Source organism: Cricetulus griseus, chromosome 5 (genome assembly GCF_003668045.3).
Source record: "Cricetulus griseus strain 17A/GY chromosome 5, alternate assembly CriGri-PICRH-1.0, whole genome shotgun sequence".
Lineage (NCBI taxonomy): Eukaryota > Metazoa > Chordata > Mammalia > Rodentia > Cricetidae > Cricetulus > Cricetulus griseus.
Genome location: NC_048598.1, coordinates 53,553,678 through 53,581,356, shown reverse-complemented (window position 1 = coordinate 53,581,356; position 27,679 = coordinate 53,553,678). Strand labels below are relative to the sequence as shown.

Below are 27,679 nucleotides of genomic sequence, written 5' to 3'. Positions count from 1 at the left end.
AGCTTTCACAAAAAATTATATTTAAAAATAACCTTTAAGCAAAACAGTTCTCACTTTCCAATAATTTTTGCTTATGTTCAGGGTTACTAACAAAACAAAATAAAACCCACAGTTTAAACAACTAATAAATGAAATGTTGGTATTCAAGAAAAATCTTTTCCAGACAGGGTTACAGGGTTTCTCTGTAGCTTTGGAGCCTGTCTTGGAACTCCATCTGTAGACCAAGCTGGTCTTGAACTCACAGAGATCCACCTGTCTCTGTATTACGAGTGCTAGGATTAAAAGCATGCGCCACCACTGCCCAGCCCGGTAGTCAGATATTTTTAAAGGTAAAAATCCTTCAAGTATTTTGCATCAAAACCTTCACTTTAGATGGGCTGTGGGGCTTTGATAGTGTCACTTTGTCTGGGCTCTTTCTGAGTATTTGCCCAGGGGCACCCAGAGCTACAGAGTGCCCCCTCTGACCCAGCTCAGTATTGCAGGGAAGTGTTTCTAAATCAGACCCAACTCTCTTTTCTGTGCTTTGAAATCAGAAATGAACATACAGCTACTGTTGTCGCAACTACGATGGGAGATTCCCAACAGAATATGTTTTCAACAGCAAGCAATCATTTCCTGTCTCACCTCCTCCAAACCATGTCCTATTACCTAAACAGTTTTCGTCATTAGCTCTTTGGCTGTTTACTTGCCTAAACTTTCGTGATAAACAAATCATTCTAGCCCATGCTGCGTCACTGTACACAATGTCTATCACTCCCAGTCGAAAAGAATGATGGTGTTTACACTAAAGCCCACCCAGTGTGACCAAGCCTCCCGTCAGAACTAGAGGAGAGGCTGCTGAACGCCACCTGGCCTTTTACAAATCTTCCATCATCTTCCTCTGCACTTACTACCTGGCATGCAGCATGAATGGTAATAATGGCTCATACCCTTTGGGCAACGTAGGTGACTCTGCCTTGTGATGTCCTTACCAGTAAAATGGAGTGAATACTCCCAACTATCTTGTAATAAAGATAGTTGTAAAAGATTGAATGGAGTGGTATAAATTAAAGCATCTCTCAGCCAGCCATGACTTATAGTCTCAGCTACTCAAGAGGCTGAAGTGAGAAGATCACTTGAGCCCATGAGTTCCAGACCTTTTTAGGCTATATAGCACAAAACTATCTCAACAAACAAATAAATAGAGTATTCTTCATCTAGGATATCATAACCCCAATTGAAAAGGCCCAGCCGACCCTCCTTCCAGGAGATAAAATTTCAATTGGGGCCTCTACATAGAAGCCAGTTGATTAAGAAAAAGATTCACAACCCTCTAGGCACTTGGAGAACAACCTAGGAATTTGTATATGGCCCATATATTAACTAATTATGTTAGATCCAGTTTTACCGGGTATGGTTCAGGTACAGTGGATATGTAAGAGAATGTCACTGTTCTTAGGAAATACTGCTAAATAGTTAGGTGTGTTGAGTGTCATAATGTCAACAATTATTTTCTAATGGCTCTGTATATATCCTTAAACAGTAAGTGTCTAAATTTACTGCTGACATTTTGTTACATTGCTCTCTCTCTCTCTCTCTCTCTCTCTCTCTCTACACACACACACACACACAGTCTGTCTATATATGTGTATATATACATATATATGTCTGTCTCCCCCCCCCATATATAGTCTCTAAGAGGTTCCTCCTTCCTTATATAAGAAAGAGCAAGAGGATACAGGTAGCCAATGTTAGAATGGCAATTGGATGCTCACTGTACTACCTGCTCTCCTAGTTTGACAGCTTTCTAAACAAAACCGTGTTGGGCAAGCTAGTATGGAAGAGCGTATTGTTTTCTAGTCTCCTTCCCTGGCACCCTGAGGACACAGCCTCCACTCTGAACAGGGGTGAGCTTCATGGCTGCCCTCTTAAAGCTCACAGCACCCGGGAGGTTATGCAGGGCCCATGGGCAGCCCATGGGAGCATCCAGGTCTCCCACACAATCAACCCCCTCCAAAGGTTTGGGAAGGAAAACCAGGTGACTTCACAGAACCACCCAAGGAGATTTGGGGAGACAGCTGCCGAGCTATGGTCCTGGCCTCCTCCACTGTGTCTCATCAGCTGTCTGTCCTTTGTTCAACACAGGCTAGAAGAGAACAGTTGGCGTCTTGGCACTACCAGGATCCCTGTTATTCCTTTCCAGTCAACTTAATTATCTGCACCAATGAGCTGGGGAAACAGACACAGGGAATTGACTCTAGCAATAATTTATTGAAGACCCAATCTGTGCTATGCTTGAAGTCTACTCCTTCAAGTTGGATAACACCAAAATAAAATGAGCAAAAGATACAGTCAGACTTTTGTCGCTTTATGCTCTCTTTTATCCCGTGTTAGGCAGCCCACGTCTCAGGTTTTCAAGCTACGGTGAGGGAGGGGGTAAAACCCTGCTTTGCCCAGTAGGTTTTACTGGGTGAAGTGCCTTCAGATCACTGCATAGGATGCCAGTAGATGAGTTGCTGCTTTTCTGGACACAAGAGGACATGAACTGTAGCTTGTTTCAAGGGTGCTGAGTAGAAGAAAGGAGGGAGGAGGAAGAGTCTGGCATTGACTGAACATACATCTTTAGCATCCCAGGGACTGGGTCAGGTCTTTCATGGACCCAATTCATGCAATCACTAGCTATTTTCCACACACTTGCCATTTGCTGGATATTCGTATACGCTAAACTTTACACACCAAGTCAAGATATGAACTATGATTTCCAGGCTGGCTCAAAATCTTCCTAGAAGATCGTATGTCTTCTCTGAACATCACTGCTAATGCGTCAAATGATGATCTAAAGGGCTGGTGGGACCGAGGAGGAAGGGAGGAGGACATGGGTACAGGAGCTATTTTCAAATAGTGAAAAGGTAGCATTTTGCAGGTAACCACATTTATCCTGCGTGGCTTAATTTGAATAGCCCACACCTAATTTGGGGATGCATTTTGGGGATACTAACATTCTGGTGTTTTCCACTATGGGGTGAAGGTTAAAACTATAACTGATTATAGGAACTCTGAAAGCAGAACTGTCAAATAGGAAATAACTTGATGGCAGCAGTGTTGTTATATGTCCCCCTAGTAACGGAGATGTCCCTGGATGAGCACCAGAAGGGAGACTTTATGGGGGGGGGGTGAGGCTACAAAATTAAAGCTCTTTTCAGTGTTGAAAGTTTTCATTCTATGGAAGTTGCCATTTACTCTGTTTGTAAATAGATTTTAAAACTAGTAAAGGGAATATAAAGTGGGTCAGTACTGTTGACCAGATGGGAGGCGACTTCGTCACTGGAAGCTGTGACAGTCAACAGTTCCAGCCAGCAAATCAGCTCAGCCAGTTGTAGAGCTGACCCTCACACAGCATGGGAATTACCAGGAAGATTTTTTTTTTTTAAATGACAGGTACTGAAGCCATATTCCAAACTAAGTGAAGGTAAGTCTCTGGGGGTGGGTCCAGAAATCAGTAATGTTTAAAAGGTCCAGTTGGAGAGGAAAGAAATGCAAGATGCAGAAGCACAGGCAGAGAAGGGAAGGTCACACTGGGCTTTGGAATGGCCACACACCATTAGCGTGTGTCTCATCCAAGGCAGCCTTGTCATGACACGAGGCACAGTTTGGGAGACAAGAAGAGAGAATACCTTAACCCTGTAATACTTAAAGCACTTGCTTTCCTGGTCATTAAATAGTGTTCACAAACAAAGGAGTCAAGATCATGATGGGGAAACCCACAGAATCAGCTGACTAGAGCTAGTGAGTGATCACTGACTCCCGTCTGCCAACTGCAGAACCTGCATAAGACTGAACTGGACTCCCTGAATACAGGTGACAATAATGAGGCTGGAGTAATATATGAGGCCACTGGCAGTGGGTCCAAGATCTAACACTAATGCACAAACAGACTTTGTGGGGCATTCTATATGGAGAGACACCTTGCTCAGCCTATATATGGGGGGGGTTGGTGGTGGGGGACCTTGGTCCTACTTCAATAAGATGATAGAACAGACTTAGTAGACTTCCTAGGAGAGGCCTTACCCTCTCTGAGGAGCAGATGGGAGGTGGGAGAGAGTGGGGACAGGAGGAGGGAAGGGGAACTGGGATTGGAAAGTAAAAAATAAAATAAATGACCACAAGCTGTGGTGGTGCACACCCTTAACCCCAGCACTCAGGAAGCAGGCAAACCTCTGTGAGTTTGAGGCCAGCCTGGTCTATAGAGCAAGTTCTAGAACAGCCAAGGCTACAAAGAGAAACCCTGTGTTGAAAAATCAAAAGTAAACAAAACAAAAGAGTGTCACAATTTGGTTACCAGAAGATGGGGAGAAGGGCAAAGGACAGCTTATTCATTATTTAGTTTTATTTATTTATTTACTTGTGGAGTTTTGAGACAAAGGCTTGCTAAACTCCATGTCCTCTTGCATCAGCCTTCTAAGTACTGGGGTTAAAGCCTGTGCAGCCATTTGAAGCTAGCTGGGAGTTAATCTTTAATAGGTAGCTTTTAGTTTAGGAGGATTAGGAAGCTTTAGATGTAGCTAGTGGTGATTACAAGACAATGTGAAGCATCTAAGTCCACAGAACTGTATGTTGATGAGTAGTTAAAAGGTTAGGTATGGGGGCACACGTGTAATCTCCAGTGCTTGGGAGGTTGAAGCAGGGAGGATTTAGATCTTGATGCCAGTTTGTATTATGCAACAATATGCTGTCTTTCAAAAAGTTGTTAAGCCAGGCTGGTGGTACCACATGTAGTCCCAGCACTCAGGATGCAGAGGCAGGCAGATCTCTGTGAGTTTGAGGCCAGCCTGCTCAACACAGAGAGTTCCAGGATAGTCAGGGTTATATAGACAGACTCTGCCTCAAAAGAAAAAAAGAAGTTGTTAAACAGGTAAATTTTGTGTTATATATCTTTTCCCATACTAAAAAAGTTTTTTTCCTTAATGTTTCAAGCACAATGATAGAGGAAAATATAAATGGTTACTCATTTCGTCCAACTTGAGGTACAGCCCTTCACCATTGGTTTGGTGACAGAAAATTACAGATTACTGAAAAAGAAAAAGAAAACTTGCAGATTGATTTACCCCAGGAATGCAAGGGTGGTTCAATGAAGAAGAGTAGTGAAGCATACCTCATTAACAAAATGAAGGAAGGAAACAAGCCATTGGTTCTTCCAAATGATGCAGAAAAGAACACTGGATATATCCAACATACTTTCACACTTAAAAATAATTAAGAATTGTAACTAGAAGTGAATTCTTACCAGATGACAATGGGCAAATATGGTAAACCCACAGCTCACATCATAGTTGATGGTAAAAGACACAAAGCCTTTCCCCTAAGATGAAGAACAAGAGAGCGGTACCTGCTCTCACTACAGCTACTCAACAATGTACTGAAAGTTATAGCCCAAGCAATTGGGCTAGGAAGAAAAGAACCTACCTAAATCAGAATGGAAGATGTAAAACTATCTCTAGTCACAGAATATGTGGTCCAATATACAGAAAATTCCAAATTCATACACAAAAACAATCCTAGGCAAATTCAGTAGTGAATAAGATCAGCATACAAACAAGGAACAATCCAAAGAGGGAATTAAGAAGCAAATCCATTTAGGGAAGCTTTCAGAGCATCAGAGGACCGGACATCAGAATAGTCTTGTAGTCCTTTGACATGGAAACATCTTGTTATTAACAGTCCTCGCTGAGGTACATGCATCGGTGCCTCTAATTTTTCATGCATATTAGTGCATCTCATATTAAAATTAAGTAGAGCAAATAGATTTGATGAGGGTGGTAGAAGGGACTTCACAGGACATGCATTAGAAGCTGAATCACATCTATGAGCTATTCAGAGTGGTCTGGGTCGCAGTCATCCTGCCTCCCTTCATGTCTCAGGAGTCACAGGAAGCTGGGAAGCAAACTCCCAGACCCCTTGAAGTAGACTAAGCCTGAGTCAGCTTCCCTAGGACATCAGGCCCAGGGAACTGTTCACTGAGGAGAGTGTTTCCACTTAGAAAGTTGGTAATGTTTTTTGGTGTTTTATCTTAATCAAAAAGGGAACTAAAAAAAAAAAAAAGAAAGAAAGAACAAAAGAAAAGGGAACTAAAAATGTTTTTAATTACGTGTGTGTGTGTGTGTGTGTGTGTGTGTGTGTGTGTGTGTGTGTAAGAGACGAGGGACCAGTAAGATGAAGTGTTTGCCAAGTATTGCCACACTTCTTAGATCTTAGTGTCCCACAGAATAAGAGCTGGTGGTTGGTTTCATCCCAGAGACAGCCCTTCTTCCTCCCAGCTGTGTTTCTGCTCCTCTCTCCTGCTGTGCTGACATCCGTGGATGGAACACTGCAGATAGAGACCTGCATGCAAGAAGGCAACTTTACCAAAAAGAAGGAGCTCTGGAAAGAGCTAAGGACTTGTGCTCTAAGACTGGCTCAGCAGCACCACAGCTGTGTGGCCCGAAGCCCAGGCCTTCCTTCAGGAGGCCTGAATTCTGGTCTGAAGAGAGGCAATCAGGGGTTGGGCTGAGAGACACGGAGATTCTTTTATTTTTTTTTTAATTCTAACTTAATTTTTTTTTCGACACAGGGTTTCTCTGTGGCTTTGGAGGTTGTCCTGGGACTAGCTCTTGTAGACCAGGCTGGTCTCGAATTCGCAGAGATCTGCCTGCCTCTGCCTCCCGAGTGCTGGAATTTAAGGCATGCACCCCCACTGCCGGCCCTTTTAACTTTAAACATCAGCCTATTATAAGCCCTGTAAAGAATTCAAACATGCTTTAAAAGAAGGGGAGGTGACATCAGTTAACAAGGGGAGGATGAAAGGTGAGCAAATCTGAAAAGATGGCTCTGGACACTGATACTGCCTGAAACCTTCCTACTGGGCCAAAGCTGAGCTGAAGGCTGGGGTGGAGCTGAGTTGGGTGCATTTTGCTTAGCATGCTTGAAGCCTGCGAGTGGGAGATTGTTCATATGAAGTTGGGGTAGGAGGCAGATTAGGCAAGGGAAGAACAAATGTCATTCCTGGTTTTGATTTTCTCAGGCCAAGACTCATCACGGACATCAGATTCCAAAACCCAGACAATTATGCGGAATGTTTTTTGGGGGGGGGCAAATCAAACAACTCCTAAAGAACAGATAGCCTGCCATTTGAGTGAAATGGAGGGCAGGTTCTGGGTGGCATTAAGATTTTCCCTCAATTTTATTAAGCTGGCAAATATTTATAAAGTGCCTACTATGTGCTGGGTGTGATAAGTGGTCAGAATAAGTGACAGGGAAGGAAGGCCTGTGTGAAGATTTTCATGTATGTAAAATCCAAAGCAAAATCCAAGACCTGCCCCAGGGGAGTTAAGACAAATGGGCTGGAGGAGCTCAGATTAGCAACGCCCCCTCACCTCACCTGGCAACCTCAAGTAAAGGTCCCTGGATCTGACACACAATCTCAAAAACGTTGTCTATTCCTCCAGCAGCCTCTCTCTTCCAGGATCAATTCTGTAAGCATGAGTACCAGAGCAAGGGAGGTGAAGAACTATTTGCTCTCCCATTCAAAGTCCACAGCTCATCCAGACAGAGAAACTACAGGTTGACTAAGAACTTCACGTAGAAACCATGCCTATGTAAAGCTCATCTCAGATAAGATCCATATTCTTGCTTTTTCCTTCACAGGTTAAAAAGATGCACCAACCAAAATTCAAAGCAGTATGAAAACAATTCATCAGTCAGATGGAGGAACAAGTATCTTTGGCCTGAAGTGAGCCAAGATCTCTGGAGTGACCTTGTTGAAGGTCTGTGTTGAAGCCCTCCTACCTCTTCAGTGAGTTACAGGGGTGCCCTAAGTCCAGGGAATCAGAGATAGCTCACAGTGTAAAAGTCTGTATAAGTCGATAGATAGCCTTCGCTGGGTGAACTGGTCACACACAGGCTTCTCAGCATTGAATTTGAACCAGCCAATGGTATCCCAATGACTGAAACAGGAAGCCAGATAAACAGCGTGTTATCAAGGGGGGGATCCAGCACTTCCCTTAAGCCGGCGCCAGCTGCGCTCTCGGATGGTCCTAACAAAGTCCCATTGACTCACCAGCTGATTTTCCTGTGTTCAGCTCTTGGGGACAAGGAACCCTCTTTGCTGGGTGGACATTACTCTAGTGCACTGCCCGAGCTACTCACCACTGAGGTCCGCCCCAGTTCCTTCCTCCCCTTTAAATGCCATCTGCAGACTTGGCAGGCTCTCTATCCTATGGCCAGTTTTGGTAGACTCTGAAGATTAAAAGGGACCGCAAAAATCCAGGCACGGCACACTCAGGTGAGCGTCTCCCTCACATTTTCCCAGCTTCTCTTTTCTCCTTCCTCCTCTCTCCCCCGGGATGCTCTCGAGGCTCCCAGACGTCCTGGGTAGGCGCCAGAAGAAACAGCCTTGAAAACGGCGCTTCTCAGCGTATCTTCGAGTTAGGGGGATGGTAGAGGTGGCGGGGCAGTGCAATTTTCTGTAACAGCCCAGCAGGGTCACCTGCCCCAGCTGTTCCTTTAGCTCCTCCTGTCCTCCTGGGATGTTCGAAGAGTTAACTAGCTGCTTCGGGAGGAGGCGGGGTGTCGTCTGACTATGTGTGTAAGTCTCTCTCTCTCTCTCTCTCTCTCTCTCTCTCTCTCTCTCTCTCTCTCTCTCTCTCTCTCTCTCTCTCTCTGTCTGTCTGTCTCTCTCTCTCTCTCTCTCTCTCTTCTCTCTCTCTCTCTCTCTCTCTCTCTCTGTGTGTGTGTGTGTGTGCGCGTGCGTGTGCGTGCGTGTGTGTGTGTAATAGCACAGCGTTTAGTGCCTCTGATTGCAGGAACGCAGCACACTTTAAATGACAGGTATATCTGAAGAAGAGAAACTGAAGCTCAGAGAGTTGGGGTTAGGTCATCGCATTGTCAACCCCAGGACAGACGCAAGGTCCAGCAGGGGCGCCTAGGCACTCCGCGAAGCCGCTAGCATCCCGGTTGTTAGCCCGCGCTTCTCCTGCGCTAGCCTGCAGCCTCTCTCGGGCACCAGACTCTCCTCCCTGGGGCTGATTCCAGCCAGGATAACAGCAGAGCCCTGCCCCTCCACCGCGCCCGCCCGCCCGGTGCGGGCCACTCACCGGAGCGCCTCTGGTCCGGGGTTCTGGGTCCGCGCCGCCGCCGTGCAGAGTCGCGCATCGCCCGAGCAGCGCAGCGCCAGGCGTCTTCTCCTAGCGAACAGAAAGTTTCCCGGGGCTTCCCGGGGCCCAGCCGGCTCCTCTGGCGAGTCTCAGCCAGCACTGCGCGCTCCGGCCTCCAGCCTCTCACTAGGGCGGCCGCGGGCTCCCGCTCCACGACGAGAAGGAGGCGGCATCCTGAACAAAGTGCCGTCCCCCGGGCCCGGCGGCCGGGGGCGGAGCCTAGTGACCCGCTGCCCTAGGCACACGCCGGCCGCCTCGGCGGAGGGCCGAGCTGGGAGTGCCCGTGGCTGGGGGTGGGAGGAAGGGGTGGCCCGGCTGCGGATCGCCCTCGTTTTCCTCCCCTGCACTGTGCCAGCTTAACCCGCAGAGGGGCGGAGGCATGGGTCCCTTCCAGACTTTGTCATTGGAAAGCTATTCCCGTAACCCTTTCCTGCGTTAGCCTTCCCGCCCCGCCTCCCCAGCCGACCGGCTGCAGAAAGGCGGCTGCAGCGTGGCGGGGGCTACGCCGGGAGTTGTCAGGGCAGGAAGCCTTAGCACAATTGAGCCTTTCCTTTACCCAGGGACCTGCCACCACCACTTCCAGGAGCAGGATCCTCCTGCCCTAGTCCTCTAGCTACCTCGGTTCTTCCAGAGAAGGGTGCAGATGGATCGGTGAGAGTCCATTTCCTTCCACTTTGGACCCCTGCAAGGGTCATGATATCTGAGCTGGGACTCTTGGGTGAGAAGTGAGGAGATGCCCCGGAAGTATCTAGCAAAAAGTAGACATTCAGTTAACTGACTTTCCCCACCTTCCTGACCCTAAAGCAGCCACCCTTCGTCCAGAGAAGTGGGAGGAGGAAGAGAGGAGGGGAATTGACAAGACCTTACCCAGGACCTTGCGCAAATGTCTGCAGTGCTGAGATGTGACTGAGTTTAAGACGCTTGCCTCCTGACCCGGGGGCTTGCAGACTCTGCAGCAAGCACACAGACGAAATCAGGTGGACTGTGCTCAGGCCCGGAGTTGTGTGTGAGAGAGAACACCTGCCACCAGGGACTCCGCATGTGAGGATCGTAGCCTTCTCCAGCTCCAGCCAACAGTCAGGAAGACTGATTTATTTTTAAGGTGCTGGGGTTGGAGGTTGGGAGGTGGAGAGAAAGCGAAATGCCGACTAACTAGGAGGTCTTGGCATAGTCAGATTAAAGTCCCAGAGTCCTGCTTAGCCCCCCCCCCCAGTCGTAGGACAAGGAGAGGTAGACAGTGGCCTTCCCAGATGGTCTGGGAAATGAATTTAATGTAATTTTTGTCCATGAAAGGAGTGAGTTGTCCTTTAGAGCGTCGAGAGGGCTGCAGAATAATGCCCAAGATGAGTCCTTTGCTCTCTGTGTAGTGGCTAAGGTGTGGGCTTTTAAGGCACACATTTAAAGTCGGCTGTCACTGGATCTTTAACAAGCTCTTTCACCTCTGGCTACTTCCGTTTCTTCTTCTGTAAAAAGAGACAATAGTAGTTCCTGTCTTGTAATGTTGTCAAAAGGATTAAAAAGGGAATGATACAGGTAACATGCTTGTTATAGTACATTCTCAGCAAACAGCATTTTAAGAGACTTAACCATTTAAATGGACACTCACCAATTGGAATCCCTTCTCAGAGTACCCCTAGCCTGCATAGAGGGGCCTTGTCTTAAGAAGCACTGTCACCGGGCATGGGAGGCACATACCTGTAATCCCAGTACTCAGGAGGCTAAGGCAAAGGGATCATGAGTTTGAAGCCAACGTGGGCTGCATAGACAGACCCTGTCCTTTCTTGGTGCTCACTGAATAGGGGGCTATCTAGGTTTCTTGGCCCTGATGTCCCAAGGACAAAAGATTGTGATAGACACACAAATGAAGGTCAGAGACTGAACTGCCCTGAAGTCAAACTGAATGTGGGGCCCATGCAGCCACGCTGGGAACGACAACATGATGTTACTCCTAAGGTGCTTCCCAAGTGGAAAGGAATGCCAACGCCATAATTTTGTGAAAATTTAGTCTTATATTTATTTACATCATGTAAGCCCCCCTTACACTCTGCTCCAAATGCCCCAGTCATACACCTCCAACGGGTGAACTTGAGTTTGTAGGTAAACACAGGAGCCTGTGCACAGCCTTGCGGAAGGGAACTAAGGGGCCCAGTTTTATTGGGGTGACAGAGTGTCTGAAGGCTACCAAGAAGGGGCATAGGTCAGAGCAGCAGAGAGGAGCAGTCAGGGGCCAGTAAGGGCAGGCCTGCTTGGAGACAAAGCAGGGTTCCCACACATAAGTGGCCTCTGCTAAATGTCTACCTTGTGAGTGGTTTTTGTCTGAACACTGATGATTCAGTTGCTCTGAATCAAACAAATGGATTTTCCTTAAATATGAAAATCAATGAGAGGTAAAGACAAGGGCTGCAGACTGGAAGGATGGCAGGAGCCAGAAGGATGCCTGCTCCAGAGTAGATTAGTTGGTGAGTGGTAGAAGAGTGAATTAGAGTAGGGGACCTTAGGCATGATCACAGTTCACCATCCCCATGGAGAAGGTGGCTTCAGGACCTGCTGACCCCACTAAGGCGGGTCCCTGCTCTGTCCTCTGCTGCAGAGCACCATTTCTGCTCCAGGGCAAATTGTAAACAAGAGGATTAGTGTCAATGTGACAAATAGGTTTTTAAAAAATCAGCCCAAGGAGCTTGTGGTCATCCCATTGAGCCTTGACTTGGCCTGAGATGAGAGCATTGGAAGCCCCAGGAAGCATAGAAAATGATTATTTATTTATTTATTTCTTCTGCCACAGCCTGACTGCTATGTGTGGGGGCGGGGTGCATGTTTTCTTGCTGTCTTGAGCTCTGTAGACCAATGTTCATTTGTCTCACCACTGGGGTCACCTAGTGTAGGACTTTGGTGATCTGAAAAAGAATCATAGCCCCTGCATTCCCTGTGGCCTGTAATGGGACAGTCTTGACCCTCTTGGCTTCTTTCAGGGCTCTGAGAACAGTTTGTAAGGAACTTGGCAGTGATATGAAGACAGTGCATGGCTTCATTTTCTTCAGCATGTAACAAACATTATTAGCGCGCCTGAGGTGGAGTCCAGGGACCTTCTGACTTCCTCGTCTGAAGCCAGTGGAAAAACACTGGGCCTGGCTGCAGAGGGCCTCATTCCATCCACGCCTGGCTCCAACCGCTTTCTGAAGTGCATCACCTCAGTTTGCTCATCACTTAAAAGAGGGTATCATCACCCAGGGGACATCAGTACATGCCACCAAGGCTGTGGTATCAGTGAGATCATAGAAGGGACTTTGGCTTAGATAGTGCCACTCAAACGTAAGCAGAAGTGCAGTGACCACACAGCTAGCAGCAAGTCATACCCAGCCCACGATACCCCCACTTCCCCCTTCACTGGTTGTGGGCTCAATGCTGCAAAGTATATTGTGAGAGCTAGAAGCCTGCTCACACATAATCCTGCCCTCTCTAGCTTGGTTCATTAGCCGGCAAGGGGCTTCCTATGCAGCTGCCCTGTCCTTGGCCACTCTGACCTTACAGCGTTCTCCCCACCCCCCTACCCCCATCCCTGCTTTCAATGTTGATTGCCACCGTGAATGAGGGCCCAGGAGGAAACAGTCTGTGGGGAAAAGCTGGCATAGCAATGAACATTTTATGAGAACCAGCCAGTCACTGCCTTATCGGGAAGATGAGCTTCTCCTTCACTGTTACCAGGAAGTAAGATGTAAGGAGAGCCAGTGTTTTTCCAAAGATGGCCTTTGAAGAGGAGTGTTTCTTTAAGGGCAGGCAAAGTAGAAGTGGGGCTGGTGGAGTGAAACTGGGCTCCTCTAAGAAACGTGGCTCTGGTAGACTTTGCAATCTGGAAGATAATGACAGTCCACACTTACACTTGCCTGGTGCCTACAGCTATTTTGTGTGTGTGTGTGTGTGTGTGTGTGTGTGTGTGTGTTTTCAAAACAGGATTTCACTGTGTAGTCCTGGCTGTCCTGGAACTTGCTCTGTAGACCAGACTGGCCTCAAACTCACAGAGATTTGCCTGCTTCTGCCTCCTGATGGCTGGAATTAAAGGTGAGTACCACCACCACCTTGTGCCTATAGCCATTTCAAATACCCAACCTATACCAACCCATATCATAACAAGCCTATATAAAAAACATCAGTGATTTGGGATGTCTTTCTGTACACTGTGAATATGTGTTGCTCTCATTGGTTGATAAATAAAGCTGCTTTGGCTTATGGCAAAGCAAAATAGGGCCAGGTGGGAAATCCAGGCAGAGATACAGGAGAAGGGAGGAGTCAGAGAGATGCCAGCAGCTGCCCAAGGAGCAACATGCCAGAGCACCACCAGTAAGCCACAGGCCATGTGGCTATACACAGATTAATAGAAACAGGTTAATTTAAATGTAAGAGCTAGCTAGAAATAAGACTGAGCCATTGGCCAAACATTTCTAATTTATATTAAGTCTCCGAGTGATTATTTGGAAATGGCTTTGGGGCTGGGTGGGACAGAAAAGCCTCCGATTACACATCAGGCTTTTCTTTTGACCTTTTATCAAAAGTCTTAAAGTTTTGTGTTTTTTAAAATGTATTTGTGTGTGCATGTTTAATGAGTATGTGTGTTCAGTATGTGTAGGAGATTTATGTGCAAGAGAACAGCCCTGGATGTCATTCTCAGGAATGCTGTCCATTTCCTTTGAGACAGGGTCTTTCACTGGGCTGGAGTTCACCAACTGGGCCAGATTGTCTGGCCAGAGATCCCCAGGGATCCACCAGCCTCCACCTCCCCAATGCTGGGATTACAAGAGCATGCCCTCATATTTGGTTCAGAGGATTGAACTGGGGTCCCTTTGTCGATGGAGTCACCCCCACCACACACACACACTTTAAAACTTTAAAAAGAAACTAAAGTTTCTTTTTAAAAGACAGGATCAGGAGCTGGGGAGATGGCTCAGCAGCTAAGATAATGGAATGCTTTTCCAGAGGGTCCAGATTTGATTCCCAGCACCTACCTGGAGGCTCACAGACCAGCACCTATACTTGCATCTCACAGTAGTCTGTAACTCAGTTCTAGGGAATCTGCCACCCACTTCCAGCCTCTACCCACACCAAGTACAGAAGAGGTGCACAGATATATACAGGCAAAACACTCATACAACATTGAAAAAACAAGGTATCTCTGTATGGCCTAGGCTGGCTTTAAACTCCTTGGCTCCAGTGATCCTCCTGCCTCAGCCCATTCAGTAGTAAGAGCTATAAATGTATGCCACCAGGCCTGGCCATAGGTATTCTTTTAAAAAACATTTTCTTTTTTAAAAGAAAAAAACTATATTTCCATGCTTGTAACTCTACAAATTCTTCTAATCATAACATTTTCAGCAAGTGAATTAATCATATTTTCTATATTTTATTTGTAGCTACTCTTTTTTTTAAAAGATATTTATTATGTATACAACATTCTGCTTCCATGTATATCTGCACACCAGAAGAGGGCACCAGATCTCATAATGGATGGTTGTGAGCCACCAAGTGGTTGCTGGGAATTGAACTCAGGACCTGTGGAAGAGCAGCCGGTGCTCTTAACCTCTGAGCCATCTCTCCAGCCCTAAAAAACATTTTCTTCTGTATTTATTTATTGTGCATGATCTTGCCCACGGGTGTACACATGTGTACAACGTGCAGAAGCCAGAGGAGAACTTGTGGAAATTGATTCTCTCCCTCTATCATGTGGGTCCTGGGGATTGAATTCAGGTCATCAGGTTTGTAGGCAAGTGCCTTTATAGGCTGAACTATCTTGTAGGCCCCATAGATATAATTTTTATTTCTATTTTGTAACTGAAGAAATTGAGGTAAAGTATCTTTTGTGTGTGGTTCTCACAGTTATTAAGTTCTAGACTGAGGATTTGCCCCCACGACATCTGACCCCTGCAGTCCAGAGGACTATGCTTACACAGAGGAGCACACTATGGCAGCATGGATAGCGGTGAGGGGCCCTGCTATACACTAGCTTCAGTGCACACACCTTTGTTTATTTTCTTTTGACAGCTTTCCTGAGGTAGAATTTACTGTAAAGCTTGACCAATATAAGTGTAAAACTGGCTTGTAGCAAATCCATAGTTGCATGATCATCACCACACTCAACCTTTAGAACATACTCCAAGTTTTCTCATGGAGCACTGCCAGCCTCGTAGAACTGTTAGGAGCATGACATGGGGCATGGGAGGGGTGTGTGGCATCAGCAGCTCTTGTCATCAGTGTCACCATAATCTCTTTGTCATTGGGGTGCAGTCTTTCAGACTGGAAAGTGCCTTAGAGACTGTGGAATCCCACCCGCCTACTTCTACAGGAAGACGCTAAGGGGCCAAGATGTCTTACAACTCTTCAAGTGGTGGCAGGGCCGAAACTGGAATCCAATTTTCTGGGTTGGTGGCTTGAGGCATTCTTTTCTCTGGAGACATTTTCTCCTTCTGTGACACAGGGATGCCATTTTTCAACACCATTGCCATCTTTGTGGGTACCTCCAAAGCAATGCTGACAGGCAGCCGTGGACCCTGGGAGTTTGCTCAGCAGTCTGGCTTTGGAGCAGAGAATGCCGCTGCAGCAGGCTGTGTGCAGACTCAGGAGACAATATCCAATGTGGAGGCCGAGACAAGAATGTCCATTGTCAGAACAGGGCATGCATTGACTCAAATGGAGGACTCTGCCCGCCCAAGTCAGCTATTCTCTGTAGAGCTCACGGGCAGGGCCAGCTTTGTGGGCTTTGTGAGCATGTATAATGATGGCACGGTGCCCCATGCTTCCAAGGGCCCCTACTTGGCTTAATGCCTGTAATTCTAAAATTCTTGATAATTTTAAGCAAAGAATCACACAGTTTTGTTTAGCATTGAAAATTTTAAATTGTATAACTGTTTTTGTCCATGGGAATTTTTTTACCCTCAGACAGGGTTTTTCTCTGTGTAGCCCTGGCTGTTCTGGAATTCACTCTGTAGATCAGGTTGACCTTGAACTCACAGAGATCCTCATGTCTCTACCTCCCAAGTGCTGGGATTAAAGGTATGAGCCACCACCACCCAGCTGACTATGGACTCTTAATGCTCCATCAAAGAATCATATCTCCACATGAATTTATTCAGGTGTATGCTCTGCGTGGATTCTAAATGGTTGTAGAGTCTTAATTCTGAAGACTGGGCATTCTGTTGTGCACCTGTAGTCCTACCTGCTTCAGAGGCTAGAGCAGGAGATCACTTGGGTTCTAGAGTTTGGGGCCAGCCTGGGTAACAGAAGTGAAGGGGGGTAGACAGTGGGAGAAGGAGAGGAAGGAGAGAAAGGAGAGGTGGGGAACAAAGCTGGGTGTGGTAGCATTCAGCACCTGCGAGACTGAGGAACAAATATTGCTACAAATTCAAAGCCAGCCTGGGCTATATAGCAAGTGTCAGAGCTATATAGCAAAATCCCATTTCAAATAAATAAGCAAGCAAAGTTGTAAGACAACTTACATACTATGAGCGAACTCTGTCAAAGTTGGCTAATAAAACTGTATTTCTGTGTATACATACATAGGGTTTCGTTAGGAGACAGGTTCTCACTATGTAGCTCTAGCTGTCCTGGAACTCTCTCTGTACATCAGGCTGGCCTTGAAGTCACAGAGATCCTCCTGCCTCTGCCTCCCAAGTGCTGAGATTAAAGACATGGGCCACTACAACTAGCTTTATATAGTTTTTAAAGTCTTCAAAGATACTCCAAACTAACAGCAGTTGTTATTTCCAGCACAGTCATCAATGGAGTTCACTTTTTTGACTGAATTATTTTTATTTTCTTTTGTTTAATTTTGAAAAAAATCTTTCAGTGTTTTGAAACACGGACCTATGTAACCCAGGCTGGCCTCAGATTTAATATGTAGCAGAGGATTACTTTGTATTTCTTTCTATTACATTTTATTAATTGTATATGTGTACTCGCGTGGAGGCATACTGGCATATAACTGCACCTGCCATGGTAGGGGTCAGTTCTCTCCTTCTACCATGTGGGTCTCAGGGACTGAACACAATTCATCAGGGTTAGCTACAGGTACCTTTATCCACAGGGCCAGCTCACCAGCCTGAGTTGTTTTGTACAGGAAGAATGTACTCATGTGTTACTTACATAACTATAGATAAAATACAATACACTCTTACTATATTCTGAAAACAGTTTCTTCTACTGATGAATAGTCTTGAAACACTGAGAGGTGCTTATGAGAGGATGTGCTGGTTATTTTTCTTGTTAGTAAGACAGAATACCTGATAGAAGCAACTTAAGGGACAAGGGTTACTGGGGCTCGCAGTTGAGGTGAAAGCATGGCTGGAGGAGCTTGTTGCTGCAGTTTACACGGAGTGACACACAGGAAGTAGACAGCTCTGATGGAAGTGGGTAGGCTCTAGCTCTTATGCCTCCCATCTGCCTCCCAGTGACCCATCTTCTATCCATTGCCTCCTGTCCCACAGGCTCCATACCCACCCAAAGCAGCAGCACCATTCAGAAACCAGGTGTTCAAATCCTGAGCCTGTCAGGGATTGTGGTGGTTTGAATGAGAGTGGCCCCATAAGCTCACCTATTTCAGCACTTAGTCACAGGGAGTGGCACTGTTTGAAAGGATTAGGAGGATTTAGAAAGGATTTAAAGGAGGTATGACCTTATTGGAGTGGCCTTGTTGAAGAAACTGTAACTGTGTCACTGGGGGTGGGCTTTGAGGTTTCGAAAGCCCACACCAGACCTAGTCCTCTCTCTCTCTCTCTCTCTCTCTCTCTCTCTCTCTCTCTCTCTGGATCAGGGTGTAGCTCCAGTGCCCTGCCTGCCATGCTCCCCACCATGATGATAACGGACTAAACCTCTAAAACTATAAGCAAGCCCCAATTAAATGTTTTCGTAAGCATTGCCTCGGTCATGGTGTCTCTTCACGGAACAGAAGAGTGACTAAGATAGGGACATTTCACATTCAAACCTCGGCAGAGGAGCATGTGAAGAAAATGTGAAGTGTGCATGTGCTAGAGTGATAGACAGAGGCAAAGAAAAAATTCAACCCTGCTGGGAATGGGGGCCGGGTGTGCTGTTGGGGGAAGAGACCTGAGTGTGGGGACAGAGGGCATGGCAGGAGTGGACATTATCTCCACAGGATGTAGAAGCTGTCGTGCCACTCTGGAACAGAGAGAAAGGGGTGTGAACTGCAGAGAGAAAGGGATTTTATGAAATGAAGATAAGCTGGCAAGGTGACTGTGGCGGCAGTAAACAAAAACAAACGAGACGGGACTAGACAGGACAGCCACACAGGACAGAAAAACTGGAGTTTGAGTTTGCCAGAGAAGTTAAGTACAGTGTAGCCCAATGGACAATGCACGTTTTAGAAGTTAAGGCTGCGGTAACGTCTCACCTTCACCACATCTTAAGTATCCAGTGTAATCCAGTTCATGCCTATTAAGAAGAAATGACCCCGACAAAGTCCCTGTGGCAGGCTTCCAAGGAGGATTTAATGAGGTGATGTTGGTGAAGCCAGTGACTGGCTCAGACTAGGAATCTCCCAGACCTCCAAATGTCAAGCAGTTCACTGTCAGGAGAGTCATCTTCTGTACCTGAGTGGGAGGTATATGTGTGGGTATGTGGGTGTGTTCTCATGTGGTGGTGGTGCATGGACGTGTGTGTGTGTGTGTGTGTGTGTGTGTGTGTGTGTGTGTGTGTGTGTGTGTGTGTGTGTAACACGGAAGCCAGAGGGCAACCTTGAGTGTGGCTCCTGGGGAGCCATCCACCTTGTTTTTTGAGACGAGGTCTTTCTGACCGACCATTGAGCTCTAGGGATCTGTCTATCACTGCCTCCCAGCACTGGTATTACAAGCTCAGGTCACCTGTGTGTGACATGTACTTGCACACACATGTGGAGAGCAGAGGACAGAACTGAGTCTTTCCTTCCGCTGTGGTATTCAGGGCATTAAACTCAGGCTTGGTGGTAGAGCCTCTCCTCGATGAGCCCTGTCACCAGCATGCACCGGGATTTTTATGTGGGTGCTGGGGACTGAACCCATGCTCTCATGCTTCTGCAATATGTGCTTTACCCACTAGTCAAATCCCCAGCACCAAAGAACTATTCTAAACCCTCCACACCCCTGGCTTCCTGGAAGAGCCTGGATTCTGAGCTCCACCCTATGAAGGTCTGGGCTCTCCACTGGCCAGGAAGAGAAGCTGGCTGCAATCCAAGGGCTGGGGCGCCAAGGAGAGAAGACAGTGTCTTCCCCCATCCCTATGCTAGAGGCTAAGGAGGCTGAAACTGTGCTGAGGTTGCCACTGCGGGATTTCCAGGGTAAAAATGCTCGGTGAATGCTGATCTGGGTTTCCCCTAAAAAGGCACTCCCCCCTAAATCCGGGGAGTGCATTGGTGACTGATGGGCCAAGCTGTGGTCGCAGCCTTCTTGTTAGTACAGATGTGCTTTGCAGCAGCTGTAACCGAAAGCCACACCTGTTGTCTAGATCAGCTGCTGTAACTCTACTCCTAAGAAAGCAGGCTAGTGGGGAGGCCTCTTCCAAGTCGCTCTTTTCAAAGGCGTGTGGAAAAGCAGGCATGTGCCTGTCATGGCAGCAGGGGAGCCTGCCTGGAAGGTCATGGGGCCCTGGGAATCTCAGACGCTAACTGGAATCTCCCAATTCAGCCTTGCTCCAACTGTACCAGTGCCAAAGCCCCTTCCTCACCGCCCCGCCCCCCCGTCGCCCCCGCCAACACATTGGAGTGGGGAAAATTGAGAAGCAAGGAAGATGGCGGGGAAGCCATGCTGTTTCCAAGGAACCAGATGTTTCCAGGCCTCTGATTTCCCTGGGGACCTTCTTATTTAGCAAGGTGGCCTGAGCTAGGAGGAGGCGCTGAGGAGCGAACTGCAAAATGGACAGGAGAAGTGAAAAAAGATGCAGGGATACCCGGATGCATCGAAAAGCCAAGCAGAGCTTGCTTTTCCTGGACGCCAGTCAAGGAGACACTGGCTGTGGAAACCCGGCACTACGGGACAATTTCGTTCCACTGAATAGTGCAGGGCGTGACGGGGACCGGCGTCCGTGAGACCTGGGCACCAGCCATTCCCGAGCCTGAACAGCATATGTGGATACTAGGTAGAATCCAGAAATCCCAGGTCTGTGCAGAAATTTCAGCAAAACAAATCCAAGTCACACTCTCTGACACCTGGACCCACACAGCAAGTCACACGTGCCAATACACATAAAAAAGAAAAAGAAAACAAAAATCAAAACAACCTGGCGGTGAAAAGCAGGTGGTGAGCTGGCATTGCTGATGTCTGCGGTGTACGTTCATATCCACACCAGCACCCTTAATGACCACGTCCAAGGGAGGCACCTCGGCATCTCGGAATGTCAGAGTGGAGCCAAGGTTTCAGCAAAACAGCGCCCTCTAATCCCCCAACAACCCTGGCAGCACCAGGAGAGATAGAGCATGTGGCAGGCGGCGCCCCGCCAGACGTAGGACTCTGCTGACCCCTGCTGGCGCGTGCGAGCCTGCAGCATCTAAAGAGAGCTCCGGGAAGAAGGCAGGCCTGGAAAAACCTCGCAATCTGTCTGGGAAGGGTAGGAAGAAATACCCCAGCTCAGAATCTCCCCATCTGGAGCTCCTTTGAGAAGACAAAGCGGAAATTAGAATAAGACCCAGATTGAATTTCTGAGGGAGTGCGACAGACTAGCAGTGGTGTCCCCTCCAGCCTCTGTGGCCTGGAAAACCCTGCCGCCAGTCCTCTCGAAACTAAATTGGGAAACCATTAGCAACATTCATTGCCAAATCCGACCATTAAGGAGACAAAAAAGGGCGGGGGGTGGGGGGAAGGAGAGGGAGAGAAAGAAAGACAACATTTTCAAGTACCTCAACGCTTTTCAATCAGGACCGTTCTCTCTTTCCCTCCGTCTTTCTAGAATAACTTCCCTATTTCTGCACAGAGACTGTGTTTCAGCTTGATTTCCTGCGCTGTGACATCCCCTTCGACTGGAGACTGCCTTTAATACCTTTAATACCTTTCTTTCCACGAGGGACGTTGCTATCATGGTCTCTGGGTGCCTCTAAGAAGCCTGGCATCCAGAGTATTTGCATCTGGATTGCATTTAAAAAAAAAAAAACTCATTTTATGCACAGGAAGAGAAAAGTCCAAGTACTCTAGAATCTCCACTGGAATAGTCATAGGGCCCCAAGGAGCACCAGGATGCTGCTAAGTCCAATGGAAAGCAGTACAGGGTACCTAGCAGAAGCAAAAGTCGCCCCTTGCTAAATCCCTTCCTCTACCCTGAACAAAGTTATCAGAACCTGTGCTCGCCCCTACTGCACACTAGACCACATCACGGGTGTGTACACAGTCCTCTAGGCTGCCACCGTGTGACCTGCCCTGGGGACAGCACTGAATCTGCTCCTACCGAGGAACTGACTTCTCACAACTGCCTCTAACCTGCATGCTCCACTTTTCACCCTCCTCCCCATCCTTAATTTCCTCCTTGTCCTATTTTTCATCCGTGTGTGTGTGTGGGGGGGGGGTGTTGGGAATGGAACCCAAAGACACAATCAAACATTACTAGCCTCCGGTTTTCATTTTATTTGACCTCTGTAGCATTTGACATTTGGTATGCATTGATACTTATATAAAATCATTGTGAGGGCTGCAGAGATGGCTCAGTGGTTAAGAGCACTGGTTGTTCTTCCAGAGGTCGAATTCAATTCCCAGAAACAACATGGTGGCCATCTACAATGAGATCTGCTGCCCTCTTCTGGCGTGTAGACATGCATGCAGCAGAACATTGTACATAATAAATCTTTTTAAAAAATAAATTTTATTTAAATTAGAAACAATCTTATTTTACATATCAATCCCAGTTCCCTCTCCCTCCCATCCTCCCATGCCCCCCACCAAACCCCCCATCCCATCCCCCAATCACTCCCCAGGGAGGGTGAGGCCTTCTATGAGGGATCATCAAAGTTTGTCAAGTCATTTGGGGCAGAGTCTAGGCCCTCCCCAGTGTATCTAGGCTAAGAGAATATCCCTCCATGGGGAATGGGCTCCCGAAGTCCATTCATGGACTAGGAATAAATACTGGTTTCACTGCCAGAGGCTCTATAGACTGCCCAGACCTCCTAGCTGACACCCACGTTCAGGGGGCCTGGTTCAGTCCTATGCTGGTTCCCCAGCTATCAGACTGGGGAACTCCCACTTGCTCAGGTCAGCTGTTCCTGTGGGTTTTCCCATCTTTAAAAATATCATTTCGAAGCATTTTAGATATATAAAAGTTATAGAAAATAATGTAACAAGAAATTGCTATGGTAATATCCTTCACAGAAACAAAAAAACAATGGAAGACATGCATGTGTGTAGGTACATAGGGGACAGACACAGAAGAAGGAATATGAGCATATGCCAGAAGTTAAAAAGTCTCAAGGTCTATAGGACGAGCCAGGTGGAGACCAGGGAAAGCCAATCGGTGTGGTTCAAAAGCCAGCAGACTCAAGATCTGGGAAGAGCTAAGTTTTTCAGTTAGGTGCAAAGGCTAGACAAGCTGGTCAAAACAGTTAGAAGGTAAGGCAGGCAAGGGGAGTTTTCCCTGGCTGAGGAGAAAGTCCTGTTAGGGAAGAAACTTGCTTTATTCTTTCTTCTGATTTAAATGTTACGCTCATCCTTAAATATCATGGTAACCTCTAAAATCATGTTCCACCGATTATTTGGACACTCCATGGCCCAGACAAGTTGACACATTGTAAATTGAACCACTAAAATTTTGCTGTGGTGTTGTATGAAAGGAGAGAAGGTTAGTACTCCCCTTGACAAGGCTAGAAGAGGGATTTGGGCCTAACAACATGCATATGGTTAAGGCATTGCCACCTACTTCCTGGCATCTAATCACTGTTTTTAAGCAGAATGTTGTATACATAATAAATAAATAAATAAATAAATAAAATCTTTAAAAAAACTTTGCTGTGAAATTTAGGAACTAAAACATTGCAGATACGGTTTATGCTCCCTTTCCATTGCCTTTCTTTCTCAGTCCACAGAGTAAACGGCATTTTGAATTTGCTGTTAATCATTGCCATCCTCGTTCATAATTTTACCCCACTGTATGCTGCACATCTTAACTGGTAAATTCTACAGCTTTTCTTCCTGGCTCAGCATTATACTGTAAGGTTCATCCATGTTGATGCAGTTAAATTCAGTTTATTAATTTCTACTGTTTTTGATATCCCATTGTTCTACAATTCATCAATCTTATTGTATACAGGGGTTTTTTTTGTTATTTTAAATGGTTGCTATGAAAATTTTATCTTTCCTTCCTTGAGATTGATCCTGAGTTTGAACCTTGGGACCTTACACATGCTAAACAAGCACTCTATCATTGAGCTATATCCCCAGCCTTGGAAATTCTTACATGCTTCTTGTGGTATACATTTGTATTCTTTATTAGTCAATCCAGGAGTGAATTACAGTCATAAAGTCTGGACACTTTCACTTGGCCACATCTTTGCCAACACTTGTCATTGTCACCATTCCCCTTTTTTATATCCATGTTGTTAAGGGACCACATAGCATCAGATTTCACTATATTAGCAAAGTGGATAATTGCTCATAAGTTTATTCTTCAGTGGGGAGTTGGTGGCACACGCCTTTAATCCCAGCACTCGGGAGGCAGAGGCAGGCGGATCTCTGTGAGTTCGAGGCCAGCCTGGTCTCCAGAGTGAGTGCCAGGATAGGCTCCAAAGCTATACAGAGAAACTCTGTCTCAAAAAACCAATAATAATAATAATAATAATAATAATAATAATAATAATGTTTATTCTTCAATAGGATCGACTTCTGTTTCTCATCTCTTAATCTTTCCCCGATTCTACTGTTGCCCCTTTCTTTTTGATTTGAAGAATTAAATGTTGCGACTAGTTATCTTTTTTCAAGTAAATACTTTCTGCTCATTTTTTTCCAAATTAGTGGCTCTGTCTCTTACAGCCATAATGGTTTTTATTGAGGTATAATATATATAATTCACTTGTTTAAGTGTATAATTTAATGATTTTTTAGAAATCAATTTAAAGAGTTGTGTAACTATTGCCACAGTCCAGTTTTAGAACATTTCCAACACCACAAAGCAATTCCTCCCACCCACTTGCAACCAATTCCAGTTCCCACCCATAGCCACAGACAACCACTAATTTGCTTTCTGTCTCACAATTTTGCTTTACTAGACATTTCACATAAATGAAATCATATAATATGAGGTCTTTTGCATCTGTCTCTTTCAGTTTGAATAATGTCTTTTAAGGTTTGTTCGGACCAAAGTGGTACTGCAGAGTAGTGCTCTCTCATGTGAACACAATACATGTCCTTTGTTTGCCAGGCAATGAGTGTCTGACTTCCGCTCTAGCTCACAAGGAATAGATCACAAGTGAGACATGGCAGCACAGGCTATAATCCCTACACTCAGGAGTCATAAACAGGAGGACTGCCATAAGTTTGAAGTCAGACTGGGCTACATAGCAAGACCCTGTTTAAAAGAAAAGAATAAAGAAGAAAAAAAAAGTGTGTGTGTGTGTGTGTGTGTGTGTGTGTGTGTGTGTGTAAGGGGGGAAGATGGGCAAAAGGCTACAAGCAATTACATTAGATATAAGCAGTATAAACATTTCATTAAAAAATAACTATTTTATTATCACCAAAAGTTCATTCAACCTCTAGCAGTATAAATACAAAGAAAATTATACAGCATACCATAGTACAATTGTTAGAACCAAGGACAGAGAAGTCTTACAAAGAACCATCAAAAAACAATAAAATTACATTACACACAGAAAGCCAAATGGGAAATAAAAATGATATTTTTCTTTCTTGCTTGGTTGCTTTCTCCCTTTGAAGCAGGGTCTCAATGTAGCCCAGGCTGGTCTCAGAGTCATAAATCTCTTGCCCCGGCCTCCTAAGAGATGGGCTTATGGGGGCTGGAGAAATAGCTCAGTGGTTAAGAGCATTGGCTGCTCTTCCAGCGGTCCTGAGTTCAATTGCCAGCACTCACGTGGCTCACAACCCTCTATAGTGAAATCTGGTGCCCTCTTCTGGTGTGTAGGATACATGCAGGCAGAACACTGTGTACATAATAAATAAATCAGACCCCGCTATAGCTCAGTTTTCAGTTCAGAAAGTCACTCCACAGTCTGATGACTCCAGCTCCAAAGTGAAAGTCAAGGTTCGGGTAAATGTCCATGGTATTTTCAGTGTGTCCAGGGCATCCTTAGTAGAAGTGTACAAGTCTGAGAAAAATGGAGACTGATCAGATTGCAAAGGAAGAAGAGAAGAAGCAAGTGGGCCAGGAGGAACCACGTGCTGAAGAGCAGCAGCCACAGACCCCAACAGACAACCAGGTGGAGTCTGAGGAAATGGAGACCTCTCAAGCTCGATCAAAAGATAAAAAGACGGAACAACCACCTCAAGCCAAGAAGGCGGAAGTGAAGACCAGCACCGTGGACCTGCCCCTTGAGAACCAGCTGCTGTGGCAGCTGGACCGAGAGATGTTTGGTCTGTATCCAGGGAATAAGGGTAAGCTGATCGTGCAGGATAAACTGGAGAAGGAACGGAATGGTGCCAAGAACGCCATGGGAGAATCTGTGCACGAGATGAGAGACAGACTTAGCGGTGAATATGAGAAATCTGTGAGTGAAGATGATCTTAATGGATTTTTTTACCTTAAAATCAGAAGATACTGAAAATTGGCAGATATACTGAAAATATGATGATGGAGAAGACCAACCAAAGCAAGTTTATGTAGACAAATTGGCCGAATTAAAAAATTTAGGTCAGCCTGGACACGGTTCCAGGAATCTGATGAAAGACCAAAGTTATTTGAAGAACTAGGGAAACAAATTCAACAAAGTGATCAGCTCTTTCAAAAAACAAGGAGGACCAGTGTGAGCACTTGGATGTTGCTGACATGGCGAAGGTAGAGAAGAGCACCAATGAAGCGATGGAATGGATGAATAGCAAGCTGAACCTGCAGTACAATCAGAGCCTGACGGTGGATCCAGTTGTCAAGACAAAGGAGATTGTCCAGGTACCCAGGCTGCGGAGCAGGGTGAAGACAAAGCTGTGCCTTCTGATGTAGACAAGAAGCTTCCTGAGATGGACATTGATAGACTCCAACACTTGTTTATATTAAAACAGACTATTATAAAATAAATAAATAAAATAAATCAATTTTTTTAAAAGAGAGAGTGGGGGGGGGAGGCATACGGGCATATGTCCGCATTCCCAGCATTCCCAGCATTGCCACAAAGACTTACTTTTAATTAGTGTTAGCATGATCTGTCTTTTCCCATCTTTTTCACGTTTTTAGTTATAAAGTTTATTTATTACAGGTAGCAGCAAATAATTGAGTATTACCTAAAATAAAACTCCAGCCAGGCACATACCTGCAATCCTAGTACTCAGGGGGTTAAAGCAGAGGATTCCAAGTTAAAAATAAACAAACAAAAAAACAATCCACATTAAAAAAAAAAAAAATCTGTCCTTAAATGCAACGTTTAGGGGGTTGGAGAGATGGCTTAGGGTTAAGAGCACTTGCTGTTCTTGCAAAGGACTTGGGCTAGGTTCCCAGCACCCACATGGCAGCTCAAAATTGCCTATAACTTCAGTTCCAGAGGATCTGATGCCCTCTTCTAGTCACCAAGGGCACCAGCCATGAATGTAGTGCACGTACCTACAAAATAAAAATATAAATCTTAAAAACATAAAACGAATCTTTTTCAAAGAAATATCTTTACTGTTTACATTTAGTATGATTATTAATGGGGTTAGGTTTGAACCAATCTCCTTGTTATCTATTTTCTGTTTGTCTTCTCTGTTCTATTTTAGCCTCTTTTGTTCCCTTTTTTTATGCTAAGTGTTTTTGTGATTCCTTCACTGATCTGTTAGTTGAAATTTCTTAGTTTTTTTGTTGTTTGGTTTGTTTATTTGTTTGTTTGTTTTGTTTTTCAAGACAAGGTTTCTCTGTGTAGCCCTGGTTGTTCTGGAAATCATTCTGTAGACCAGGCTGGCCTCGAGCTCATAGATTCACCTGCTTCTGCCTCCCAAGAGCTGGGGACTAAAGGTGTGCACCACCACCTGGCTGTTTTGTTTTCTTAATCTTGGTGATTGCTTTAGAATTTACATGTCTTTGACTTGTCCACATCATCTTTCAAGTGATGATGTGTCATTTCCTGCATAGTTTAAGAGTGTTACAAGCCTGGCATGGTGGTATACACCTTTTGAAGTCAGTCTGGACGACCGAGAGAGTTTCAGAACAACTATGGCTGTTACACAGAAAAACCCTGTCTCAAAAAAAAAAAAGTGTTACAAATTTATCGACATACATTTGCTTTTTCAGAGTCATTAACCCTAAAATACATTATTATCATTTTCATTTAAACAATGATCTTTTTGAAAGTTATAAATATCCTTTAAAAACTTGTATCTTCATCTATGTAGTTAACATTTTTTTTTTCTTTTTCAGTTTGAACCCCCAGC

At 45.7% G+C, this 27,679-nt stretch overlaps 2 protein-coding genes, 1 long non-coding RNA gene and 1 other non-coding gene across 6 annotated transcripts in view; 3 read left to right on the top strand and 1 right to left on the bottom strand.

Moving 5' to 3' along the window:
- Nav1 (neuron navigator 1) overlaps positions 1 to 9,503 on the bottom strand; it is a 253,151-nt gene extending 243,648 nt beyond the window's left edge. The window contains exon 1 of one of the 3 annotated variants that reach the window (XM_035445545.1): positions 9,108 to 9,503. The gene's annotated coding sequence lies outside the window, so the exon portion shown is untranslated. The remainder of the gene's footprint in view (positions 1 to 9,107) is intronic. The other 2 variants (XM_035445544.1, XM_035445546.1) reach the window with 2 other exon arrangements.
- Positions 7,915 to 10,704, top strand: LOC118238881. Its single transcript, XR_004770268.1, has 2 exons — positions 7,915 to 8,296; positions 9,728 to 10,704. It is a non-coding gene; the product is annotated as an uncharacterized LOC118238881 (long non-coding RNA).
- A 12,229-nt stretch (positions 10,705 to 22,933) lies between these two features.
- Positions 22,934 to 23,059, top strand: LOC113835964. Its single transcript, XR_003485868.1, has one exon. It is a non-coding gene; the product is annotated as a U6atac minor spliceosomal RNA (small nuclear RNA).
- A 1,700-nt stretch (positions 23,060 to 24,759) lies between these two features.
- LOC100764039 (heat shock 70 kDa protein 4-like) lies at positions 24,760 to 26,667 on the top strand. Its single transcript, XM_035445569.1, has one exon. The coding sequence runs from the start codon at positions 25,441 to 25,443 to the stop codon at positions 25,882 to 25,884; it is 444 nt and encodes a 147-aa protein (XP_035301460.1). The 5' UTR covers positions 24,760 to 25,440; the 3' UTR covers positions 25,885 to 26,667.
- The last annotated feature ends 1,012 nt before the right edge of the window (positions 26,668 to 27,679 follow it).